The sequence below is a fragment of the Tenrec ecaudatus genome, chromosome 4 (assembly GCF_050624435.1).
Source record: "Tenrec ecaudatus isolate mTenEca1 chromosome 4, mTenEca1.hap1, whole genome shotgun sequence".
Lineage (NCBI taxonomy): Eukaryota > Metazoa > Chordata > Mammalia > Afrosoricida > Tenrecidae > Tenrec > Tenrec ecaudatus.
The window spans coordinates 38,013,851-38,040,294 of NC_134533.1; the positions used below are offsets into that span (position 1 = coordinate 38,013,851).

Here is a 26,444-nt window from a genome sequence, read left to right on the forward strand (position 1 = left end):
CTTAACTGCAAGCGTATGGAGTTCAGTTTCCCATCAAGCTGACAATGATCAAGTTTAGGTCCAAGACATAGCCAGTCCTGTCTGTGGTGCAGTCCATTTGCTTACTCCTCCTTTGCGGAATGACCATTCAGGTAATACGAATTCCCTAAACCTCCAGGATGGCAAAATGGGCTTAACAGGATGGCAGTGACATAGATTTTTTAAATGCCCTAAACCCGTTAGCTAGGCCAGGATATGGTGGTGGCGGCGAAACACTGTGTTTTCTGGTCAGTGCCACTGCCTGTTCATAAGAAGGTAAGTCTGTGTCCTCCGTTGAAGGTGGCGATGGAGACAAAGCAGCTTCTTCAGGTCTCATGAAATGGATGGAGGGAGTGTGCCTGTCTCCTCTTTCGTAGACGGCTGAAGACCTACACGAAGAGGCAGTGTTTAGGTCTAGGAAAGGCAGCATTTTAGGATAAAAGGTCACAGATTTAAAAAAATCTAATGCACTATTTTGATAAAAGATTAACTCAAATTTATTATTTTATTTTTTATTAATAATTTTATTCTGGGTTCTTACAGATATTATAAGAATCCATAAATCAATTATATCAAGCAAACATGTACAGATGTCGCCATCATGATTTTCAAAACATTATCTTTCTACTTGAGCCCTTTGACATCAGCCCCTCTTTATTCCCTCCTTCCCTCGCCCTACCACCCTCGTGAATCCTTAATAAATTATATATTATTCTTTTTTTTCATAACGTACACCATCCAATGTATCAAATTTATTAAGAGAACAGCAGTTTTATTTTACCCACTCAGAAAATAAGTCTTGGTATAATAAAAAGATTAAGAGCTTTGGAGTCAGACATGGGTTTGAAACCTGGTAGCAAAAATGGCTTGTGCTCATCGACTAAGTCAGTGGTTCTCAACCCTCCTAATGCCGACCTTTTCATACAGTTGCTCATGCTGAGGTAACCCCCCAACCAGAAAATTATTTTCGTTGCTACTTCATAACTGTAATTTTGCTACTGTTATGAATTGTAATGTAAATATCTGATATGCAGGATATATTTTCATTGTTACAAATTGAACATAATTAAAGAATAGTGATTAATCACAAAACCATATGTAATTATGTATTGTGAGATATTTATGTGTTTTCCGATGGTCTTAGGCGACCCCTGTGACAGGGTGGTTCGACCCCTAAAGGGATCGGGCCCCACAGGTCGAGAACCTCTTAACTAAGTCATAGGTGGGTGGCTTAAACCCACACAGCAGAACGTCTGGAGAGTGGCTGGTGACCTGCTTCCAGAAAGATTACAGTCAAGAAAACTTGAGGCTGAAGAGATGCCATGGCACAAAGTCTAGTTCTCTAGTTGGTGGCCAAAGCAAACCAACTCAGTCCCGGTTTCTTTTTCTCTAAAATGGGGTTAACAGAGTTGTTCTCTGTGGATCGAATACAATATTCGAGTTGTTCTCTGTGGATCATCAGAGATGTTCTCTGTGGATCGAATACAATATTGCCTGCCAACCATTCTCACAGGGGCTAGCATGCAAAAATAGGGACTCAAAGGATGCTAATTTCCCTTCCTTCACTTCCGAAATGAGCACTTCCTGAAAGTCTGGTGTGAAAGTCAAACCAGGCGGAGTGGAAAGGCAGCAGATCTCCCCGCGGAGGAGTGGACACCACAGCTGATCTTGCTCAGTCTCCTCCTCCCTCCTGCAGGCCTGCAGCTTGCCCATTTCTCCTAAACAGCACTTTCAATCATGTCACTCTTCTCCTTAGAAGTCTAAAACCTGCAGCCTGCTTTTCATTCCTGGGCCTCCTTCTTGAGCCTCCTTTCTTCTAGCCTTGCCTCATTTTCATAGCTCTTGGCTTTGGTCAATGTGGCTTCATGACACTCCCCTGAACAGTCAATGAGTTCTCAGACTCTGATTTCCCTGGTCTTGCTTCCTTCCTCTGAGGATGATCTCCCTCTTCCATTGGCCATAACACAATGTTTACACACACACACACACACACACACACACACACACACACACACACACACACACGGCCTTATCCAGTCCCTACTAAGGAGCCATGGCTACCAACCTGCGATATATACTCGAATATAAGCCGACCCGAGTATAAGCCAAGGTACCTAATTATTACCTGGGGAACCAGAAAAACTGATTGACTCAAGTATAAGCCTAGGGTGGGAAATGCAGGATGTGAATTAACACAGAGACCAGAGGGGAGAGACGGAGCGCAGTCACAGACACATTCTTACCAGTTCAGCTGCCGGCGTAAGTGAATCACTATGGGTGCTTCTGGGAATTGCAGCTGTCCACATCATAGGACGGCTCTGATTGGTTAGATGTGAGTAAACAAACATTCAAAGCCCTGCAGTGTCAGCGGGGCTTTGAATGAACAGCAGAGGAACGGCAATCACCCGTGAGATGTTACTCCACGCTGGGGTACCACTGACCCGTGTATAAGCCGAACCCGTTTTTCAGCACATTTTTTGTGGTGAAAAACTGAGCTTATACACGAGTATATACGGTAAACATTGGCAGTGTGAACACTTTTGCTGCTCCATGGCAGAAAAATGTCACCACCTGCTTCCATGGAGATTACAGCCTAGGGAACCCAATGGAGCACTGCAGTCTGACCTACAGGCTCAAGTGAGTCAGAACTGACACCAGGGCACACAGCAATAACCGTCCAGCCCACCATTTTCACAACAGCTTTCCAATTATATTACTGAATGAAGGTCAAATGCAACTTGGTCCAGCATTTGGACTGGACCCAAGGACAAATTAAAATGTAAGCCTTATTCAGTTGATCTGTTTGGACAATGAAGTTGGCTTTCTATAAGTTATCTAGGCATCACTTCCCCTCAGATAGTTTTGGCGAAGAGAAGAGAATTAAAACTCATAGGTTATCCCTAACTTTTTGTCAACATTTACAATACTTTTGCCACTAAGAAAGGGCTTTCCATAGGGCTGACCCCACTACGAGATTCAATGTCTGTCACTGACCCATAGCGCTACGGGGGACAACACTGAAGACACAGTATGGGAATTGCACCCGATCTGACCCCACCACACTGAGGTGAAACACTAAGGGCGTGCAACATCACAGCATGGGTAACAGAGCAATGAAGTTTCCAGGGAATACCAAAAATAGACTTTGAGGCCAGGGTGTGGCACCACATCAGACTTGACTGCAAAAGACTCCTAAACGTCAATAAACAGAACTTGAACTATTTACAGGCTTTTTTTTGTCCTTGGTTTTTGTTGGTGTTTTGTTTTGCTCTGTCTTTTTTTTGGGCGTATATTATTATCTCTGAAGGTGGATCTAGAAAAGATAGGCAGGATAAACAAGCTGGAGGAAAAAACAACAGAACTGATGGTTCCAGGGGGTCATGGGGGAGGCGGAGACAGGGGAAAGGAGTGGGTGGTAACAAACCTAGGGACAGGGGAACAAGATCCAAAATCAATGGTGAGGAGGGTACAGGAGGCCTGGTAGGACTTGATCAAGGGCAATTTTAGCGAGAGGAATTACTGAAACCCAAATGAAGGCTGAACATGATAGAGAAAAATCAAAGGAAATAGCGGAAAGAGCTAGGAGGCAAAGGGCATTTATAGAGGTTTAAATACAGGCCTGTGCATATGTAAATATATTTATATATGACAATGGAGAAATAGATATAGGTGCATATATTTATAGGTTTAGTATTAAGGTAACAGATGGACATTGGACTTCTACTCAAGTACTCCTTCAATGCAAGAATACTTGGTTCTATTAAACTGGCATTCCATGATGCTCACCTTCCCAACATTATCACTGAAGACAAATGGGTGCATAAGTAAATGTGGTGAAGAAAGCTGATGGTGCCCAGCTATCAAAAGATATAGTGTCTGGGGTCTTAAATGGCTTGAAGATAAACAAGCGGCCATCTAGCTGAGAAGCAACAAAGCCCACATGGAAGAAGCACACCAGTCTGTGTGATCACAAGGTGTCAGAGTGGAGACCCAAAGCCCATCTGTAGGCAACTGGACATCCCCTTACAGAAGGGTCATAGGGAGGAGACAAGTCAGTCAGGGTGCAGTATAGCAATGTTGAAACATACAACTTTCCTCTAGTTCTTTAATGCTTCTGCCCCCCCACCTCCCACTATCAGAATCCCAATTCTACCTTACAAATCTGGCTAGACCAGAACATATACACTGGTACAGATAGGAACTGGAAACACAGGGAATCCAGAACAGATAAACCCCTTGAGATCAATAATGAGAGTAGCAATACCAGGAGGGAAAAGGGAAGGTGAGGTGGAAAGGGGGAACTGATCACAATGATTTACATACAACCCCCTCCCTGGGGGACAGACAACAGAAAAGTAGGTGAAAGGAGACATTGGACATTGTAAAACATGAAAAAATAATAATTTATAAATTATCAAGGGTTTGTGAGGGAGGGAGGGTGGAGGAGGGAGGGAAAAAACGAGGAGCTGATACCAAGGGCTCAACTAGAAAGAAAATGTTTTGAGAATGATGATGGCAACAAATGTAAAAATGTGCTTGACACAATGTATGTATGTATTATGATAAGAGTTGTATGAGCTCCAATAAAATGATTTAAAAAAGAAAAAGAAAGGCTTAAAAACTAAAAATGGAAAATAATAATCTATAACTTATCAAGAGTTCATGAGAGAGGGTGGGTAGGGGAGGGAGGGGGGAAATGAGGAGCTGATAACTAGGACTCAAGTAGAAAGAAAATGCTTTGAAAATGATGATGGCAGCATACGTGCAAATGTGCTTGACACAATGGATGGATGTGTGGATTATGATAAGAGATGTAAAAGCCCCAATAAAAGTGTTTAATTAAAAAAAAACAACTAAAAAGGAGGGAAAAAGAAGATAAAATAAAAACAGCTAGGGGTAGTGGGGGAACAGGGGAGGGTATTGTTTGTATCTCCACAGGAGAGCGAGAAAGGGACCAGACTTCAACCTTGGTGCGCCAAGACGTGAATGCAACATACTGGCACGAAGCAGGGAACCAACAGAGAGATCTACAGTGCCGGCCCCAATCCCAACCATGTGCCCCGACCCCAGAAGAATGCACTTCAGAGGACAGCATTGAAGCTGCAGCTCAGGGAGAGGGGCGCTTCTGTTCAGGAGCAAATGAAGAGAGTGGAATACATCCGGACTCATCAATCCCCAAGGGCAATATTCAAGCTCAGAGCAGCCAGTGCATAGAGAAGACCATAGGGCTGGCCCCGCGGAACACGAGATCCCTCACTGACCCACAGCACTATGGGGACAGCACTGGAGATACAGTGTGGGAGTCGTGCCTATCTGACCCCACCACACCAGGCGAAACACTAAGGGCGTGCACCAGAGCAGCAAGAAGGGCAGAGCAATGAAGGCCCCGGGAGTATCAAAAATAGACTTTGGGGCCAGGGTGTGGCACCCCATCAGACTCGACTGGAGAACACTCAGAAAGGTCAACAGACAGACCTGGAACTACTGGCTTTTGGTTTTTTTGCGGTTGTTTTTATTGTTGTTGTTTTGTTTGTTTTCTTGTGTTGTTATGTTTTACTTTGCCTTGTTTTTGTGCTTTTTATTGTCTCTGCATGTCTAGCTAGATAAGGTAGGATGAATAAACAATTCTGAGGCGAAAACAATGAGATAGACGGTTCCAGAGGGACACAGGAGAGGGGGAGGTGAAGCAAAGTTAGGGGGTGCCAAGAAACCCAGGGACAAAGGAAGAACAAGTGATCTAAAACCAGTGGCAGGGAGGGCATAGGATGCCTGGTGGCACTTCATCAAGGGTAATGTAGCCAAGAGGAATTACCGAAACCCAAATGAGTGCTGAGCATGACAGTGGGACAAGAGGAAATTAAAAGTAAATAGAGGAAAGAACTAGGAGGCAAAGGACAATTATAGAGGTCTAAATACAGGCATGTATATATGTAAATACATTTATATATGAGAGGGGAATAGATCTATGTACATATATTTATTTATTAAGTATTATTGCAGCAGATGGACATTGGGCCTCCACTGAAGTACTCCCTCAATGCAAGAACACTTTGTTCTTCTAACTCAGCACTCTGATGCTCACCTTCTTGACACAATTGCTGAAGACAAAATGGGTGCATGAGTAAATGTGGTGAAGAAAGCTGATAGTACCCAGCTATCAAAAGATATAGCATCTGGAGTTGTAAAGGCTTGTAGATAAACAAGTGGCCATCTAGTGTAGAAGCAGCAAAGCCTACATAGAAGGAGCACACCAGCCTGTGTGATCATGAGGTGTCAATGGGATCAGGTATCAGGCATGAAAGATCCAAAACAAAATTTAAAAAAGCATGTCAATGTGAATGAGGGGGAGTCAAAGCCCATCTGTCATCAATTGGAAATCCCCTTTCAGAAGGGTCAAAAGGAAGAGATGAGCCAGTCAGGGTGCAGGATAGCACTAATAAGGCACACACCTTTCCTCTAGGTCTTTAAGGCTTCTCCTCCCCTCCCTACTATCATGACCCCAATTCTACCTTATAAATCTGGCTAGACCAGAACATATACACTGGTACAGATAAGAGCTCCTAACAGAGGGAATCCAGGACAGATAGCCCCTCAGGACCAATAATGAGAGTAGTGATATTAGCAGGATAAGGGGAAGGTAGGGGGATTAAAGGGGAACCGATCACAATGATTGACATAAAACTCCCTTCCAGGGGGACATACAACAGAAAAATGGGTGAAGGGAGACAGTGGTTAGTGTAAGGCATGATAAAAATAATAATTTATAAATTATCAAGGGTTCATGAGGGAGGGAGGGTGGGCGAGGAAGGGAAAAAAATGAGGAGCTGATGATACCAAGGGCTCAAGTAGAAAATGCTTTGAGAATGATAATGGCAACAAATGTACAAATGTGCTTGACGCAATGGATGTATGTATGGATTGTGATAAGAGCTGTAAGAGCCTCCAATAAAATGATATTATATATATGGGCTTAAAAACAAACCAACCATCTCATGACCACTGCGTTCATTCTGCTTCCCAGCAGGCCATCAGCAAGTGTAACTAACTGCTCCTTAGGAGTTTCTGAGACTAAGTCTTTCTGGTCTTTCTCCTGAAGAGCAATTGGTGGGTTTGAACTGACGACCTTGAGGTTATCAGTGCAACACGTACTTCAAGTCACCAAAATGAAATTAGTCAATTTGCAATTTCAAACAATTTTTTTCGTTTGGGAGAAACAATGAGATCTGAACCTGGAAGGGTGGAGAGAAAATTGTAGAGAGAAGAAAAGCTAAAGGTCTGTGTAAATCTAGGAAGTAGACAATCAAGCCTTTAATAGTTGAGAGGTGACTGGGAGAATCACAAGTTTACTTCGAAGGCTCAACACAATTCCTTCCTTGTTAGAAATCTGAATGCACTCATGGTAGGCAAATTCACTTGTCACATTCATTTGCTTGTGACAAAAAGTTTCAATTGTTCGCTTCTAATAACAGAAGAGACATTTTAATCTGAGCAAATATATTTTTTCAAATTATCTTTAATATTTAAATATGTAGAAGTAATATTTATAGCTAAGTTATTAAATACCCATACTTCTTTTTTTGCATATCATGCCTCTTGAATGATTGAAATGCAAAATATGCACTAATTACATCTCAAATAAACTGACCACATATTATGCCTATTTTCTCCACAAAATAGAAGAACTAAAAAATGAAAAGATCTTGTTTTCCATTTCTTGGCAAGTGTTTTTCAGAGGAATGAGGCAAAGACTTTTCTCACAATGGCCTTATTTTTCCACTTCTTTCTTTCTCAAACACCCCCTTGACCTTTTGCCACTTCCAGATTTTAAAAAATAATAGAGAAAGAGAACAAATAACTCTGTGGAAGAATTTCTTGGGACATTAATTGAAGTGTACTTCAGTAAGTGTGTGAAAGTTAAACCAAATAAAAGGGGAAGTCTAGTAAGCTGGGTTTGAAATAGGAATTGCCGGATCCTAACACTCAAGGGGCTTGCTGTGAGAATCCAAGGGAGACAGCAGGTATAAATGTGATTTAAACCATCAAACGCTCCATGGTACAAACATCATGTATTATCTGGCTTTTAACCGGAGAGCTGTCGAGGGTTCCTTATTTCACAGGAACATACATAGAAGCCATGCGTGATCACAGCACTACTTTGTTCTGTCTTTGGATTCTTCTTCTCAGGAAAAAGAGGAAAAATAGAAGAAAAGACAGAAAGTTGGAAATGTATCAGAGACATGAAACAGGGAGGCAGTGGTGCTGTAGAAAAGGGGAAGAAAAACATGGAAAAGAGATGCCAGGCATTGCACATTAAATACTAATTGTGCTGTCATAGAATAGACCCCAAATCACATGGGTAACCATGAGATCATACTTGACATTTTTGAAAAAACAGCACTGTGAACAAGGTTTTTAGAAAGTGGAAGAATGGGGCTAAAAAGAGAGTAAAAGGCAAGCCGTGTCTCTAGAGATGATTTTTGCCCATTTCTTCATTTACCTGAGTTTCCAAGGCTACCCCAGCTGGTGGAAGAAACCAGAAAAACAGAATCCACTGCTGTCCGGTCAAATTCTGATTCTTTACAGACGCAGAAGGCCACATATTTTTCCTACGGAATGGCTAGCAGGTTCAAACTGTCAAGCTTTTGGTTAACACTAAAGTACTTAACCATGCTATTACTAGGGCTCCTTCTGGGGAGGAAACGACATTAAATAAAATCTTACTCAAAAGCCCTAAAAATGGATAAACCTGGATTTTTTCTTGTCTGTTAAATAAGGGAAATTAAGTGGTCTTAATTTATCTGACAACTCAAATATAAGCTCCTTATCACTAGGGAAGGACAATGTACGAGGTAAGTAGACAGTCTGTGAGAAAGATCTTCAGTGAGATGGGTCGACACAGTGGCTGCAATAATGGTCTCAAACAACATTTGTGAGGTTGATCTAGGACCACACAGTATTTTGTTCCATTCTACACAGAGTTGCTAAGAGTCAGGAACAACTCAACGGCACCTAACAACAACAACAGCATAGCTGGCATTCCATCATTTCCCCAGGTACTTGCTGCTCTTCATCAGAGGTCTTAAGTTCCTGATTAAGATTATTTTGCTTATCCTTTTGTTCATGGACAAGTTGAAAGTATCCAACTTGTGCCTGTCATTCTACCTTTGTGGGTACACTTCCACCATTAATTTTTCTCCGAAATTCATGTCTTCCTAGAAAGTTAACTGGAATTACATAATGGAATAGTTCCATCATTATTATTGTAAATTTGCTTATGGGGAAACTGAGGTAGAGTTTATGTTTAAGTAGCATGACCAGAGTTAAACAGCTTGTTACCCCTACCAAGAACTTGAACCCTAGACAGTCTGGCAAGGTGGGTCAGGTAGTTTTTCATCCTGTTGTATGTAAGTTTTCTTGGAGCCTGAACCAATTAATGTAGTGGTTACTTATTGGGCTGCTAAGTACAAGGTCAGCAGCATGAAACCACCAGCCACACCAAGGGAAAAAATGGGGCTTTCCAGACCCATAGAGAGTTACAGTCTTGGAAATTCACAGGGGCAGCTCTACCTTGTCCTATACGGTCACTAGAAATCAGCATTATCTCAATGGAAGTGAGTTTGGTTTTTGGCTTAATAACAACTGTCTGGCCCCATAATTTACATACTCAACCATTATATTGTGGCTATGTCTGGGATAGGGATAGTATCCCTTGTTCTTGTTCCACAAATAGATATTGTGCAAAAGCTAATGTATTTTAGAAAGGAATCACTCTGTTATATTTTGGAGTAAAAAATACTTTAGCATATGCAAATGAAACTGCAATAAAAATTGATTCTCTTAATGCTTTACAAGTACTACACTGATAATACATTTAAGCCATATTGTTAAGTATCAAAGGCAATGTTGAAAAGGAGAACATAGAACAGCCATTTAAAAAAACCCAGATATTTCTAAAGTCATAAAATATATGTGTATATTTAATAGTATATAGTATATGCATGAAAACAATTGCAAGCCGAGCTATGTTGAACCCCCTCCCCAGCAGAATGTAATAAGGACAGCACTGAATTCTGGTACAGGAAGCATGGCAGGTCTGTCCAGACCACACAGGTGCAAACTAAGAGGATAAGAGAGAGACAGCGAGACAGAGACCCTCATCATGGCCCACCAAGCCCTGGGGACAACATCCCTGCTTGGTGCAGCCTATACAGAGAGAGGATCATAGGGCCAGCCAAACCATGAGACATTCCCTCACTGACCCATAGTGCTAGGGAGATAGCACGAGAGACGCTGTACAGACAGTCTGCCCGGCTGCCCACTCTCAGTGGGGTGAAACACGAAGGGAGGGCAACAGGGCAGCAAGGGGAGCAAAGTAACAAAGTCCCCCAAGGAATCCGAAAGTAAACTCTGATTTGGGAGAGAGGGCTTGACACCTGATCAGATCCAACTGGAAAACACTCATAAGGGTCAGCAGACAAACCTGGATCTATCAGGTTTCAGTTTTTTTCACCCTATGTCTATATATAGAAGATAGGCAGGACAAACAATCCCAAGGATAAAACAACAGGACCAGTGGTCCCGGGGGGGGGGGCATGGGAAAGGAGGGGGTGGGAAGGGGGCTCAGAGCCAACAAACTCAGGGATAAGGGAACAATAAGAGATCTAAAATTGATGACGAGGAGGACATACAATGCCTGGTGGGGTTTGATCAAGTACAATGTATCCGAGAGGAATTACTGAGAGGATGAGCATGGTAGTGGGACAGGAGGATGGTGAAAGGAAATAGAGGAAAGAAATAGGAGGCAAAAGCTATTTATGGACGTATCGCTATAGGCATGTCTATATGCAAATAACTTAATTTATAATGAAAGGGATAGAGGCCAATGTACATATATTTATATGTTAAGTGTTAAGAGGGCAGATGGATGCTGGGCCTCTACTCAAGGCCTCCCTTAACACAAGAACATTTTGTTCTACTAACCTGACACTCTTTTATACTCACCTTCCCAACACAATTGCTAAAGACAAAATGGGTACACATGCAAATGTGGTAAAGAAAGTGGATGGTGACCGACTATCAAAGATATAATGTCTGGAGTCTTAAAGGCTTGAAGTTAAACAAGCAGCCATCTAGCAGGGAAGCAAATAAGCCCACATGGAAGAAGCACAGCAGCCTGTGTGATCATGAGGTGTCAACAGGATCAGGTATCAAAATATTTCAATTATATCAATGCAAGGGAGGGGGGTTGGAGTGGAGACCCAGAGCCTATCTGTAGACAATTGAACATTCCCTCACAGAAGGGTCACAAGGGACGAGCCCTCCAGAGTGCAGGATGGCACTGATGAAACACACATTATTCCTCTAGTTTCTGAATACTTCCTCCCCTCCACTACCATGATCCAGTTCTACCTTACAAATCCAGTCAGACTGGAGTACACGCATGGGTACAGATAAGAGCTCTTGACATATGGAATTCAGGACAGATAAAACCCTCAGGAACAGTAATGGGAGTAGTGATATCATGAGGATAGGAGAAGAGGGTGGGTGGGGGGAGAAAGGGAGAACCCTATACAAGGTTGGATATATAGCATCCCCAAGGGGGATGAATAACAGAAATGTGGGTGAAGGGAGACAAGGGACAGGATAAGACAAGAAATAAAAATAATAATATCTAATTGATTAAGGATTCACAAGGATGGGAGGGGGAGGGAGGGAAGAGGAAAAAGAGGAGCTGATACCAAGGGCTCAATTAGAAAGAAAATTTTTTGGAAATGATTATGGTAATATTTGTACAAAAGTGCTGATTACAATTGAATGATGAATTGTTATAATATTTGTAAGAGCCCTTGAATAAAATTATTAATTAAAAATAAATAAATAAAGGAAATAAAAGTAAAAAAGGAATAGATAACCTGGATAGTCTTTTATCTATTTAAAATTGAATTTGTAATTATAAACTTTCACAAAGAAAACTCCACACCTAGACGAATCCAATAGTAGCTTCTATCAAATATTTAAAGTAAAATCGTGCCAAGTTTGAACAGATTCTTTGAATAAATTGAGAGGAAAAATTTTTCCAATTCATTCAATTAAATTAGCTGGACCTGGTTAAAAATAAAAATCAATCACAAGGAAAAAACTGATGTCCGTTGTTACAGGGATGCAAAGATTCTAAACCGAACTTTAGAAACTGGAATCCAGCAACTTGTTGTAAATATATAATGTATCATTATCTACAGGGCTTACTCCAGGAATGCAAGATTGGCTTAATATTTGAAAATCAATCATTGTAAGTCACTTGTTAAAGCAAAACTTTAAAAGAAAAAGAAAGCATCAAGTCAACTAAACAAGCAAACATATAGTCACTCATTTCGGATTTTAAAACCAGGACTAGAGGTGTTGAAAATGGGAATAAGGATATGTATTAAAACCTAAACTCACTACCATCGACTCAAATCTGACTCCAGCAACCGTCGAGGATGGAGAAGAACTACCCTCGGGGCTTCCTGAGACTACAACTGTTTCGTGGGGTAGAAAGGCACAAATGGTGGCTTCTTAAGCAGAATCCTTGCTTCCTACTTCAGCAGAAACTACTTCAAACACAAGCTGACACATGTAAAGCTTTTTGCATTCCCCGAATTTTGGTACTTGGTATTTTGGACCCCAGGAACACCATCATTGTCTCTTTCATTTAAGGCCACCAAAAACGGAGGCATCCTTACAGTCAGAGAAGGCTGGAGAGACATGACAAGGGCGATATGGGACCTTGAATTGGATCCTGGAATAGAGAGAGGGCAGCAGCAGTAAAACTGGTGAAACCTGAGCAAAGTCTGGAATTTAGGTAATAGCAATGCACTGCTTACTGATGTTGGTTTCTTAGCTCTGATAAACACACTATGGTAATTTGTGCTGCTGAGTAAGTGCCGGACAGCTAACCTCAAGGTTGGTGGTTCAAACCCACCAGCAGCTCCTTGGGAGAATGATAATGTTGTCAAGATTTACAGCCTGGGAACCCCTATATCGGGTTGCTGTAAATCGACATGGACTCGATGGCAGTGGGGCTGGTTTCAGCTTGATCTGCTCCTGCTAAGATTCATGGCCTTGGAAACCCCACGTGGGGTCGCTCTGACTCAGACTTGACTCAATGGCAGTGGCTTTTTATAATTTTTATTTTTAGAGTATCATATGTAAATGTTGGGGGAAACAAGAAGGAGGTGTTATGCAGACACTCTCTTATCTTTTCAACTCTCCTATAATTCAAGATTTATTTCAAAGTAAAAAAATTTTAAAAATAGTCATTTGTTTTATCCCTCTAAAAATCGTAATAAGAAATATACAATAGTGACTTAAATGGTTTTGTTTGGTACTTACCTGGAAGATTGTTGCCTATGACATTTAGGGATACAAATATAGTAAACAACCAGTCCAGAAATAACCAAAAATACTCCAGCAGCGATCAATCCAGCCAGAAGGCCAAAGGCATCCACTGCTTCTTTGTGATTCTCTTAAAAGAAATTATTAAAATAACATTAATTATGACAACTGAACAGCACCACATGAGATTTCAATACGTTTAACACTGGGTCAAAATAGCTTAGGTTGTGAGCATGTTATAATTAATGCTTGTTTTTTAAAGAAGTCTTTGTGCTGGAAAGACAACTTGAGGAATTTGAAAACAAAACTTCCAAAAATTCTTAGTTATGGTACTTAATTCTTTCATTTAGTTTATATAGGCCACATCAAATGGATACTATGCAACACTGAGTGGGATTGCTATTTATTTATTGTTTAACTGGACACATTTAATACTATTCAGATAAACCTGTTAGCAACTCTGGTGTAGCTGGGGCATAAAAGAATAGTTGGGGGAAAAATCTTATTAAAAGCAGCTAAAAATGATCAATACACAGCAAGGGGAGAAAGCAACCAAGTCCCCAAGGAATCCCGAAAATAGACTTCTGAATTGGGGTGTTGGGGTGGGGGGCCGCGAGGGGAGGCAGGGCTTGGCATCTCTTTAGAACTAATCAGAAAACATGGATAAGGGTCAGCAGGCAGACCTGGAACTATTTATAGGTTTTGTTGTTGTTTTTCCCCCCATATTTATCTATATAAGATTGACAGGATTGTTTACAATTCCGTGGAGAAAACAATTGGACCAACGGTTCTGGGGGAGACATGAGAGAAGGGGAGGTGGGGAAAGGGAGGGGGCAGCTAACACACCCAGGGACAAGGGAACAACAAGAGATCTAAAATCAATGGCGAGGAGGGCATAGAATGCTTGGTGGGGTTTGATCAAGTGCAATGTAGCTGAGAGGAATTAAGGAGAGCTGAATGAAGGTCGAACATGATAGTGGGACAGGAGGAAAGTAAAAGGAAATAGAGGAAAGAACTAGGCGACAAAAGACAATTTTAGAGGTATAAATATAGATATGTATATATGTAAATACATTAATATATAACAATCGGGATATAGGTCTATGTACATATATTTATATGTTAAAGATTAAGGTAGCAGAAGGACATTGGGCCTCTTCTCAAGTCCTCCCTCAATGCAAGAACTCTTTGTTCTAATAACCTGGCATTCTGTGATGCTCACCTTCCCGGCATGATCGCAGAAGACAAAATGCATGCATAAGCAAACGTCTGGCTATTACACGATAGTGTTCAGGGTCTTAAAGGCTTGAAGTTAAACAAATGGCCATCTAGCAGGGAAGCAACAAAACTCACATGGGAGAAGCACACCAGCCCTGTGTGATCATGAGGTGTCTACGGGATCAGGTATCAGACATTAGAAGACTCAGAACAACAATTATATCAATGTGAATGAGGGGGGTCAGAGGGGAGACCCAAAGCCCATCTGTAGACAGTCATCCCCTCACAGAAGGGTCATAAAGAAGGGACGAGTCAGCCAGGGTGCAGTATAGCACTGATGAAACACAACATTCCTCTGGTTCTTTGCTTCCTCCCCCCACTATCATGACCCCAGTACTACCTTACAAATATGGCTAGACCAGAGCATGTACACTGGTACAGATAAGAGCTCTCATCACTCGAGATCCAGAACATGAAGGTAGTGGAAAGGTGTGGGGAGAAAGGGGAACTGATGGCACAGGTCCATGTATAACACTCCTCCCCTAGGAGGACAAGCAGGAACGTGGGTGAAGGGAGACAGCAGATGGTATAAGATATGAAAATAATAATTTATAATTTATCAAGGGCTCACGAGGGTGGGAGGATGGGGGAGGGAGGGAAAAAAGAGGAGATGATACCAAGGGCTCAAGTAGAAATAAAGTGTTTTGAAAATGACGATGGAAACATATGTACAAATGTGCTTGATACAATTGTTGTATGGATTGTTATAAGAGTTGTAAGAGCCCCCAATAAAATGATTGATATTAAAAAAAGAGGGAGATTAACACGATGATGAAGATAACCAGGAAAAAAAATCAACACAGATAAGATAAAGGATATCTCTTCTCTAGAACTTACTTAATTCTATCCAGCTCTCAGAAACACCTTATTGACTTATAATGGTAAACATGGGAAATAAAGAGTTAAAAAATACTTTACTGCTTGAGACTAATGGAATTCAACTGTTTTATTCTGTGCAAGTCTTGACTTAGCTGAGTTGTTATAACAGCTTTCAACCTATTATCTCATTTCCCTAGTACCTCACCAAACTTGATTTTCAGTGTGTGACGAGATGAATGCAGCTTTCTCTTAGATGGCCCAGTGCACAATTAAGAAGTCCTCCTGGGATTTACAAGGTAGGCGTATTGAGCAACGACCAAACTCAAACAAGAAGATGAAAACGTAATAAACAGAGGGCGAGAGAAAGCATTACATTGGATAACTCCTTGTCTTACCAGATTTTGGTGATGGTCCTTTAATGATATACTCCTGCCAAAACTTCTTCTGTGAAAAAAGGTGAAATGCCCAAGTTTATTTTATTTCTTTCTTATTATTTCGTTTGATCTCAATGACCAAAAGTCTTGGCATGTGCCATGAGTAGGATCTTCGGTTACTCAAGCTGAAGGTGTGACTTATTCTAATTACAGCACTCCCACCCACTGATGCCGTTGTCAGTCCCAACTCTCTGTTATAGTTCACCCTGCTCCCCTCAGGGAGCCTTAGTGGTGTAATGGTCAAAGCCCTCTGCTGTCAACCAAAAGGTTAGGGCTTAGAAACGTCCAGAAACTCTGTAGGAGTAAGATGTGCCAAGGTGGCTTCAGTGAAGGTCACGGCTTTGGAAACCTCAGGGGGCCGTTCTACTCTGCCCTCTAGGGTGGCTGTGAGTGTGGGTTTATGTTCCTTCCCCTGCCCAGAGCTCCCACTCAGGTACCACTTTTTCCTCCAAGTAACTATGTCCTAGGCAACAAGCTAGATTATACTATTTACAGAGAGTTAGAATTCTCTTGAGAATAATCCATTTGGAGTAATGGGAAATATTGCATTCTAGAGGGCTGGTGAAAGTCCCAAAGATGGAAGTTGAGACTATGGATCCACTATTGTGCTTCCCAAGTTTGTTTTTTTAAAATAATAGGTTGACTCTCAGTTTGCCAAATTTAATGGAAAGTCATTAATTATTTGGGAAAACGTTCTTGAGGTAGCTCTAAATTCAGTGTGCCTTGAGAGAGAAAAAGATGACTTTAAGGAACTGTGATAAAATTAGATAATGGATTTTGGGGAAAGGGAATAAAACCTCAAGCGTCCCAATGACAAAGTTTGCTTAGTTTCCCCTCTTTAAGAACCCACTGTCCTCAACTCAATTCCAACTCATAGTAGCCCTATACAGGGTTTTGGGGCTTTTAGAAATCTTTACAGCAGAGAATAGCTTTGTCTTTCTCTTTCAGAGTGACTGCTGGGTTTGAACTGCTGACCTTGCAAGTAAGTAATCCAACACTCAAACAATGCCACCAGGGTCACTGGATGTGGCAAACCTTTGAATGCGATTTTCTGTGGAAGGATGAAGAATTAGGTTCCATCATATAGGTACCTAGAGAGGGCTTAGTGACCAAAGAATAAAATGGACTTCTAAAGAAGGGAAAAGAGCTGGAGGATACTGATTGTACAAAAGTAAAATTTGGGGTTACCTAACATTTTTCAAGAATATATTGGGCACAGCTGGCTTTTTTTTTTTTAACCTTAACAGAATGAACAAACACGATTTAATTACACTTTAAGTGAGTTACTAAAGGGTAAATTCCTGAAAGTCACGGGCTCTATATTTTGTATTCTCACTGTCTGGAAGAGTGGCTGACACAGAGTAGGTTGTCAATAAATACTGGCGATAGAAATAAAGACTTTTTTTTTAAGTTAAAGTCATTTCTACCTCTGGATAAGTTTTATGGTTTTTCCCAGAGGAGTAGTATTCTAATTCTTGAATAAATGAAACCTAAACTTGCCTAAGGAGTTTTTGGAGCCACCCACAGTTAAGTGTCTGGCTACTAACTGGGGTAGTTACATAATCTGGCGTCAATTTGATAGGATTACGGTTGAAGGGGTAGAGTCTGGCCTGTCAAACAAGATACAACCAATGAGGCCTCTGGGTGGGCATGGCCTTCTCCTGAGAATTCTGGGAACTCTTATTTTTCCTACTTGAAGGCAGGAGACACTTCTCTCTCTCTCTGCTGACTCCCTGGGATACCCTTTCCTTACAAGACACATGGAACTGCGCTAGTGCCCTGAGCTGGAGAAGTCACATGGAGACCTCTGCCAGTAGCGCTGAGACGCGGCATTCGGCAGCATTGCATGTGTTTCGTGAGTCTGAAGAGGGTTTTATAGATTGGTATTGAACATATGGGCTAATATCGGACGTATGGACTTGATCTGGACTGGGCTGGGATGTTTTCTCAATATTCAATTGCTCTTGTATATAAAGCTCTTTCTTATACACATAATGAGTGTCTATGAACTTGTTTCTTTAGTCTACCCGGACTAACACACTAACTTGCAGGTGAGTGGTTCCAACCCACCCAGAGGTGTCTCAGGAGAAAGGCCTGGCAATCTGCTTCCAAAGTTGCTGCCTTGAAAGGCCTCGAGAGCAATTCTATTCTGCACACAGACGGGGTCATTATGAGTCTGGCTCAATTAGACGGCAGGTAACAACAACACTGCCTAAATAAGAGAGCTAATACAAATATTATTGAAGTTTAACTCGCGCTATATCATACACTCAGCTAATTAGATATAAAACTAGGTCTAACTAGATTAGTAAATATTTTAATGAAGTAGATAGATAAGTAGTAGCCAGCTCAGATTTTGTGTAAAACACAACAGTATGACTAAAAGTAACTTTATTTAAGTACAATTTGATAATTTCCCAGCCAATTACCGTTTTATCATCATCCACAAAGATCTCCTTGGCCTCCTCATAATTACAGAGTTCTTCATTGCACTCTCTCTCCAGGTTACTGGGCGTGAGAAGTTCCAAGTCAAACCTATTATAGAGGAGGCGTCGATGTATGAAAACGTTGGCTTCTTCTTTTGAAGTAAAGACTGAGGAAGAAAGAAAAGATGTCAAATATTAGTGACAGAGGAAAACTTTCTTTTAATTATGGAAAAAGTAAATTGTTCTCTTGAGGGAGCTAATTAGCTCTCTCTTGTATGCTTTTAAATTTTGACTAAAAATCCAGCAATTTCACCCAAAAGAATTTCTACCAAATATCAAATACAAATGCTAGTATCATTCCCGAGCATTTTTGAGTTGATGATAGCCCAAAAGATTAGCATAAATAAGTAGAAGGGCAGCAAAGAAGGGAAAACCCATGATGAGATGGATTGATGGGATCAGTCACGACAGCAATTAGGATGGTGCAGGAAGGAACAGTGTTTCGCTCTACAGTACAAAGGATCGCTGTGAGCTGAAACGGACAACAGCATCTGACAAGGTTTCTCTCCAGAAAGGCACTCTGGTGGCACAGAGGGTTAAGCGTGAGGCTGTTAGCTGCAAGATCGGCAGTCTACATGCACCAGCCCCTCTCAGGAAGCAAGATGAGATTGTCTACTCCTGTAAAGGTTTACTGTCTCGAAAACCTTATGGAGCAGTTCTGCTCTGTCCGGTAGGCTCACCAGTTGGAACTGACTCGTTGGCAGTAGGATTTTTGATTTTCCCCCCAACAAATTACTTTTTCCAATAAATGACACATTAGACGCTTCTATTTCTAAAGACTCGATTTCCTATCATCCCGACTGAGCACAGCTAGTGTGGCATAATGGAGTGAGTACTAGACTGCGAATTAGAAGACAGGGAGGGATTCTTAGTTTTGATTTGACTTAGCTACTTGCTATGTGTGCTGGGATAAGTCACTTTTCTTTCCAGTTGCCTTTCCCTCATTTAACAAATATGAGCTAAATGATCATTAAGATCTCCTTAAGTTCTAAAATTAGAACCTTTTCATATTCCAGTTTATATTGAAACTCATGAATAGAATTACAAATAAAACTTTAAATGGATTTTAAGACTAATTAAAAGACATTCAGCCCTGGCCAAGTAGTTCCCCCTTCCTCTTCCTGCAAATATGTGTCTACAAAGCTTTATAAGACTCCTTCCACATGTGCTGAGAAGGTAAATGGCAAACAGGGTTAAGCCCAGGTCGACACAATACTAAAACATCCCACCATGGCTGTATTTAAAAAAGAACCCACAAATGTTCAACTCATTTTGGTGCCACCCAAACAAAGCTTAGGAGATTCTGCTTCAGATTACATTACTGAGAGACAGGAATTCAAAAGCTCCGTGAGAACTCCATCAGAAGCATAACAGAATCTAAAAGTCTGGGTGTTTCTGTCTGTTAAGTTTTACTCAAGAAAGATTTTATTAGAGTGGGCAATCAAAAGACAGCTTAAGACCAAGGAGAGAGCTTGGAAGATTAATGTTGACGTGAGTGACCCCGGGCTGACACTTATTCTTAGCCTTGTGGGAACAGCCACGCCATGTGCAGGATGTTTTCTTTTCTTTTCTTTTATATCAACTTTATGCGCTGGGCTGCTAACTTTAAGTTCAGCAGTTCAAAACCACCAGCTGCGCCATGGGAGAAAGATGGAGCTTTCTGCCCCCACTGTCAAGAGTGATACCCACAGGGGCAGTTTTACCCTACAGGATTGCGGTGAGTTGGTACTGACGCAATGGGAGTGAGTTCGGAGTTTCCAAAGCTGTGTATCTTTTTTTTTAAAGAAAATTTTTGTGGTTTTATTGTATAACGAGGCATTGAAACATCTGAACATATCATTATCTGGGTGGTGAGGCAGCTGCTTTCTCTTCACTTCTTTGGGTTACTGAGCAACTTGTCAGTAAAGGGCAAAAAAAAGGGTGGGGGCCAACCATTTGCATTACTAAGTCTTTCAAAGGCATGGGCTGGTACAACACAAACTTCTGTCAGATGTGACTCTCCAGTTGTGTCCAAACATCATGCACAGCACCTGGGTGGCCGCAGCACATTGTGCTCCTCCCACTGTGGCCTGGCTGGTGGATGATGTTTGGAGCATCTGGAGGAGGAGGAGGGAGGAAGAAACAGTGTGAGTGCCTGGTTGGGACGAGGTCAGCCCAAGTGGTGCAGAGCAAGCCTGACCATGTCGTTGGTGCACACCCAGGCATCGTTGATGTTTGTTAGTAGGAAGCACCTGGTGAAAGCCCATGATGGGTCTTCATCGGCCTTCAGCAGGCCCTCACCCATCAGCAGGCCAGCGGTCAGCCACATATTTCTCTGAGTCTTAGGATCATAAATTGCACCCAGTTGGGTTTTATCGTTATCAAATAAAAGCAAAACTGGTAGTAATGCTGAATGAAACTGGATCCAATTTGTTCCCAAATCGGCTTGTCTCCCATTGTGGGGCATTGCCCCACCTTGTGGAGAGCCAAGGGGCTGGCACGATGGCCGCAGCGGTGGCGGCAACCAGCGCGGTCTGTCCCCAAACTGCATATCGCCACACTTTTTCATGGAGTAGATGATGGGCTCAAACCACTAATCTTTTGGCTAGTAGCTGATTGTGTAACCACTGTGCTGCTCATTCCTACTGACTAATCACTTTTCCAAATATGTTTGAATCTTTTAGAGATCTTTTGCTCAGCACAGTAGCTGCTAGCCACATATGGCTATTGAGCACTTGAAATGGGGCTAATTCAAATTAAGTGGCATTATTGATTCTACAAGGAGCCCTGGTGATGTAGTGTGTTCTAAACTGGGCTGGTAACACCAAGGTCAACAAGTTGGAATCCATCAGCTGCTCTCAGGAAGAAAGATGAGGCTTTCAAGTCCCATGAAGAGTTAGTCTTGGAACCCCTAGGGGCAATTCTACCTTGTCCTGTAGGATTTCTGTGAGTCGGCAGCGACTCGATGGCAGTACGTTTTAAGATTGACTAGGTGACAACTGACAACAGCAAGGATACCATGGTTGGTGTGCAAGATGTGCTCTAAAACATACACTGAGATTTCAAACATTCACCATGGAAAAGGGGCTCTGCTGCCACAGTGGCTAAGCACTCAGCTGCTAGCCCCAAAGACTGGCGGTTCGAATCCACCCAGTGGCTCCCCAGGAGAAAAGACCTCAAGAATAAAGGTTCCAGCCAAGGAAATCCTGGGGGACAGTTCTGCTGTCAGAGAGGGGAATTGTGAGGCTGCATCAATGGCACACTGGCACAACAAAAACCAGTATGAATAAAAGCGTTAAATTCCCTTAAGTAATGTTTTTCTATTGGCGACATGTACAGATGATGGCATATTGGGGTAAATAAAATGCACTATTAAAATTAATTTCACTTACTATCCTTTTAAGTTTAAAAAATGTGATAAATAGGAAATTTTAAATTGCGTATACGGCTCCCCCTAGCTTTCTATTGGCTGTGCTGTTTGGGAGCATCAGTTTCTAGATTATCAATAACACATAAAGGCTATTTGAGCTAAGGGGGAAAACTAGAATGGTCTTCTTGGCCATAGTTGTTTCAGAAGCTTGGAAGGGGGCTAGAGGAGTTCAGTGGACCCCTATGCACAGTCACTGAGGCGTAAGGCAGGCAACCTAACAGTGCGACTGATTCTGCCTCCATTACAGCAGGAACCCAGCAACTTCTCTCCGGCCATCGAGTCCAAGCTTCCATCAGTCATCTTTCACCCGAGTCCTGCAAGGTCCCTCTGGTGATCTGTTTGCCTCCCTTAGGGTCTATTTTACATAGGGCAGCCCGAGTGTGCCTTTAAAATGTCAGTCCGATCATCTTCCTCCCTTTTCAAAGCCCTCTATTAGCAATCCTGTCTCCCGTGGTCTCAAAGCCCACAGGTTCACACACTCAGAAAGCCTCACTCCCATCGGGTCAATTCCAACTCACAGCAACCCGATGAGACAGGATAGAGCGCCTTGTGGGCTTCTGAGCTTATAACTCTTGACAGACAGGAGTTTCATCTTTCTCCCTCAGCGCTTCTGGTGATCTCAAACTGCTGACCTTGCAGTTAGCAGCCCAAGGCATGACCCACTACACCACCAACGTTCCAACTCCCCACATAATCTGCCTCCTAACCCCTTAACTTTCTGACCTCGTCACCTGGCATCTCCCTTCAAACTCACTGTGACAGCTACACACGCATTCTCTTGCAAGCAACACTCTCAGTTCTCTCCAGCCTTGGCATTTGCTGTTTCTTCTGAGTAGAAATCTCTTCCTGCAGTTTTCGCCCTCACCTCTCAGGACTTTGTCCCACGAGGCTTTCTCAGGATGATCTCCCTGACTGCGGTCATTCTCTCGCTCACTTGGGGCTCCCTGCACGCTCCCCTATTTGCTTCTCTTCATAGTACTTATCACCATCTCGTGTTCTATACGCTTTACTTAAGGGCTACTGTCCTGTTCCCCTGACTTGGACACTTCCACAGAAGCGGAGATGCTGCCACCCAGCACATAACAGGCGTTCAAAAATGACTGCCTGAACTCAACTGTACTACAATGAGAAGGGCCTAAACTCTTTCCGTGGGGGCAATTCACAGGGGTCACCTCAGGTCTTACGGCCTGGGATGTGTTTAAAGTACCCCTATTGAACTTAAAAGTCTGTTATACTTACTGTACATGAGCTAATCGCAGAATGGAGAATTAGAAACTCATCCCTGCCTTGCTATTTCTCAGATTGACTCAGGTTTTACATGTTATTGGCAATGCCAAATTTCTCACTGACAGTCCTCTGTTCTGGTCGGTTATCTGAGTTACAAATATATCTACCCCCATTGGCCTCTCTAAAGCGAATGCCAACTTGAAGGGAACAGAAAAGACAGGCATAACAGCTTTACTTTTCCTGAAATGATACTGGTGTCCAAAGAACGTTCTTGGCCCTGCATTTAACGTGCTGTTCAAGGGCTGCTCTTTCTACTTCTGTGCATGTGAAGGTCCTGCTTCTGTCAGTGGCCGACCTCAGACTTCACTCTTCAGTGCCAGATCACGCTTTCTCCTGCCTTTCTTATGATCTCAGGAGAAACACTGCCTTTGGTGATAGGAGTTCTAAGGAACTCCGATTTTGCTTCTAGGGGATAAGAAGCAAACTTCCCTGCTCCGAGAGCATCCTTGGCTTCTGTATTCCCTGTGGTTTTAGCTGGAGGGTAGACTGGTCTTTGCACTTCTTGATCTGGCTCTTCGGTCTCTTCCTGTCTCCATTTTCTCCTGTATTAAGAATCGGTCCATGTTTTCCACCCTTTCAAATCCATCAACCCAAATCATCCATTTTCATGCTCTCCTGTCTCCTCGTGTTTACTAAATGAGCATCTTTTAAGTAATTTTAGCTCCACTGTCTGGCTTCACCAAAGTGCAGCCAGCCCAGGTCTCTTCTTTTGCCAGTTACTTTTCCTATGTCCACTCGCTACATTATAAGCCCCCTAGTGATGGACAACGGATACTGGTCCTTTCGTGTTGTACAAATTTGTCTTCACTTTGAAAATACTTGCAAGAAATTAATCACCACAATCACCTTCATTTGGTGCACATACAGCTTTTAAATGAATTTTTGTTGCACTAAAGAAACATTATGTAAGAATTGGATGGAACTGCTCCAATATCCCCACAAATTCAACTTAAAGATACGCTTACGAATGGATGTTGTCCGTAAACCAGGGACTGTCTGTATTCAGTTTGTAGGCAGAAAGCATTGGCTTCTCGGGGACACAACTCTCTCCAGATTACCTTCACTTCTCTTTCCTCTGCTCTTGGAGCTCCCTCTTTCCGCCTCTGTTACAAAATTCAGAGAGATTATATATTTACCCCTTGTCTCTCTGTAAATTAGGCTTCATGGCAACATGGCTGGGCCAGGATTCTCCCACGAACAAACACAATACGATCAACTCCATGATGGGCTCTTCTGCGGATTAACCAAGCAGTTGTGGCGAAGATAGGGCAGAGTTCCACCTGTTATCTGGCCCTCGCCTTGATACCAGGGAGGGAGGTTTCATTTGGGGTGTAGCCTACACTTACTATAGACTGACAGTGCGTGGGAGCTAACTCACGTCTCCTGCTGGATCTGGGTCTGTGGTTTGTTGACCTGCTGCTATATCTCCTGCCAATTCAGTAGGCATCATCCTACTGTCAGCCTTAAATGTAATCAACTCTGTACACAGCAGTCTGTGCTCTTCCTGCTTCCTGTTTATCAGCCCCTGCAGTTACTCAGGAGAAGCCTCTACCTTATATCTGATTCCAGAATTGGAACTGGACTGGACCTACCCACTTCTTCAACAATATGAACCATTTCTTAATGAATATCTCTTTCTACACACACACACACACGCCCACACGCGACACTGGTTTTGCTTCTCTGGAAAGCCCAGCTTAATACACTCCCCTATCCGATAAAGAGGTTATCAATTCAACACATCTAGGACATAGCACAGGACCCAGCACAGTTTGTTTACTAAATAGTTTCTAAATAAACAAACATTTCACATACGTAGGATCCCTGCCCACAGACATCTCCAACCCTCTGCACTCAAGTATGACCTCTAAATTCCTTCCACAGTTTGTGAGCTCTTAGACGTGTCTTCTGCACTAGTATCATGTGAGAATAAATGGATAGACTCACAATCACACTGGGGAACAGTACCTGAGTATGAGCCATCAACTTCTATATGGGGGTGGTGGTGTATGTCCAGTGTTACACTTTGAAGGTGCCCAGACAGATCCCCTGGCAGAGTCTCTCCTTGTCCTACTACCTTGCTTACCCAGTTACCTAGAATTCTACCATCAGTGTTTGATTCCTTTGTGTTCCTGGTAGTATCTCAACACACACACACACACACACACACACACACACACACACACACACACACACACACACACACAGTAAGCCATCGAGCTGTAGTGATCGTTAACAAGTCAGCTAGGAGTAAGAGTGTAACAGATGAAAATGAGCTGGGAGGAGAAGCTGCTGAAGAGAGAGCAGGGACAGGAATGTGTGAAGTAGATCCAAGTGCTGGCATTGGCTGAAGAAACACCACGACTAGACAAGAGGAGGAACTGCAATTCCAAACCTTTTTCTTCTTTCCTGCCTTTTGTAGGGTAGGCTTTTAAAAACGTGGGGCTCACGTTCAACATGCTGGAATTAGTCTTTGTAAAGTGGAAGCCACAAAGAGTGGACTTCTCGGTTAGCAAGCTCCAAGCCTGTGCTTCGTTCACCTACCCCAGTGTCCTGGAGCTCAATTCTGGCTCAGGGAAGCCCTAGAGGCGTTCCAAGGCCGTACACTTTACTCTGCTGGAGTAGCTGGTGGTTTTGAACCACCGACCTTGGTTAGCAGTCAAGTGCATTCTATCACCATGCCATCAAGGCTCCCGTATTTCTCTAATCCTCTGCCTTTAACCAGATCATCAAAGTTTAGCCATCTGCAGCCCAAGTGACCTCAGAGATCTTTCCACTCCCAGCCCCATCATTTTATTACTGAAGAAATTTAAACGCAAAGGGTTTAAGAGTAATTTGCCCAGGGTTTCACAACAAGTCCAGGCGAGATCCCCATTTCCTGTCCATCTTTCCAGGAAAAGTAAGTACTTAAACTCATAATCATCCCATAGGCTCATCTAGAAAACCAGAAATCACTGATGTTCAGAAGTGGAAATAGCTTTCCATTCATGTAACCACAAACCAGATTTTAAATACCTGTTTGTCAAAGGAAACTCACAGAAATAAATTTGTACCAACCGTAGTTTAAAAACACAAAACAACCACCTTATCAAATAAAGCACACTCATTGATACATGACCAATCATAGATTCATAAAAGGATATTTTAGTCTGTACGGTGGATGGGAACGTTCAAATGCAACACTTTCCCGCTCCAGAGCGGTCATGTGCAGACATTACATCCAGACGGTTTTTTGTCTAAACGGATACCAGGCTTACCTTTTTCTCTCGCATGCCTGGACTCCGGGAACGCGAAGGTAACTACGGGCAGGTGGCTGAGTAAAACCAGAAGTTTAAACAT

General features: G+C 42.4%; 1 protein-coding gene and 1 pseudogene across 1 annotated transcript; both read right to left on the reverse strand.

Annotated features, from left to right (window-relative positions):
* PRRG4 (proline rich and Gla domain 4) lies at nt 1-26,444 on the reverse strand. Its single transcript, XM_075548380.1, has 5 exons — nt 26,363-26,444; nt 18,353-18,516; nt 15,885-15,933; nt 13,390-13,522; nt 1-407 (listed from the first exon to the last, which is right to left on the reverse strand). Exons 1-5 carry the CDS (start codon nt 26,442-26,444, stop codon nt 173-175), a joined length of 663 nt encoding a protein of 220 aa, XP_075404495.1. The 3' UTR covers nt 1-172.
* Nucleotides 20,559-20,845, reverse strand: LOC142446631 (nuclear transport factor 2 pseudogene; annotated as a pseudogene).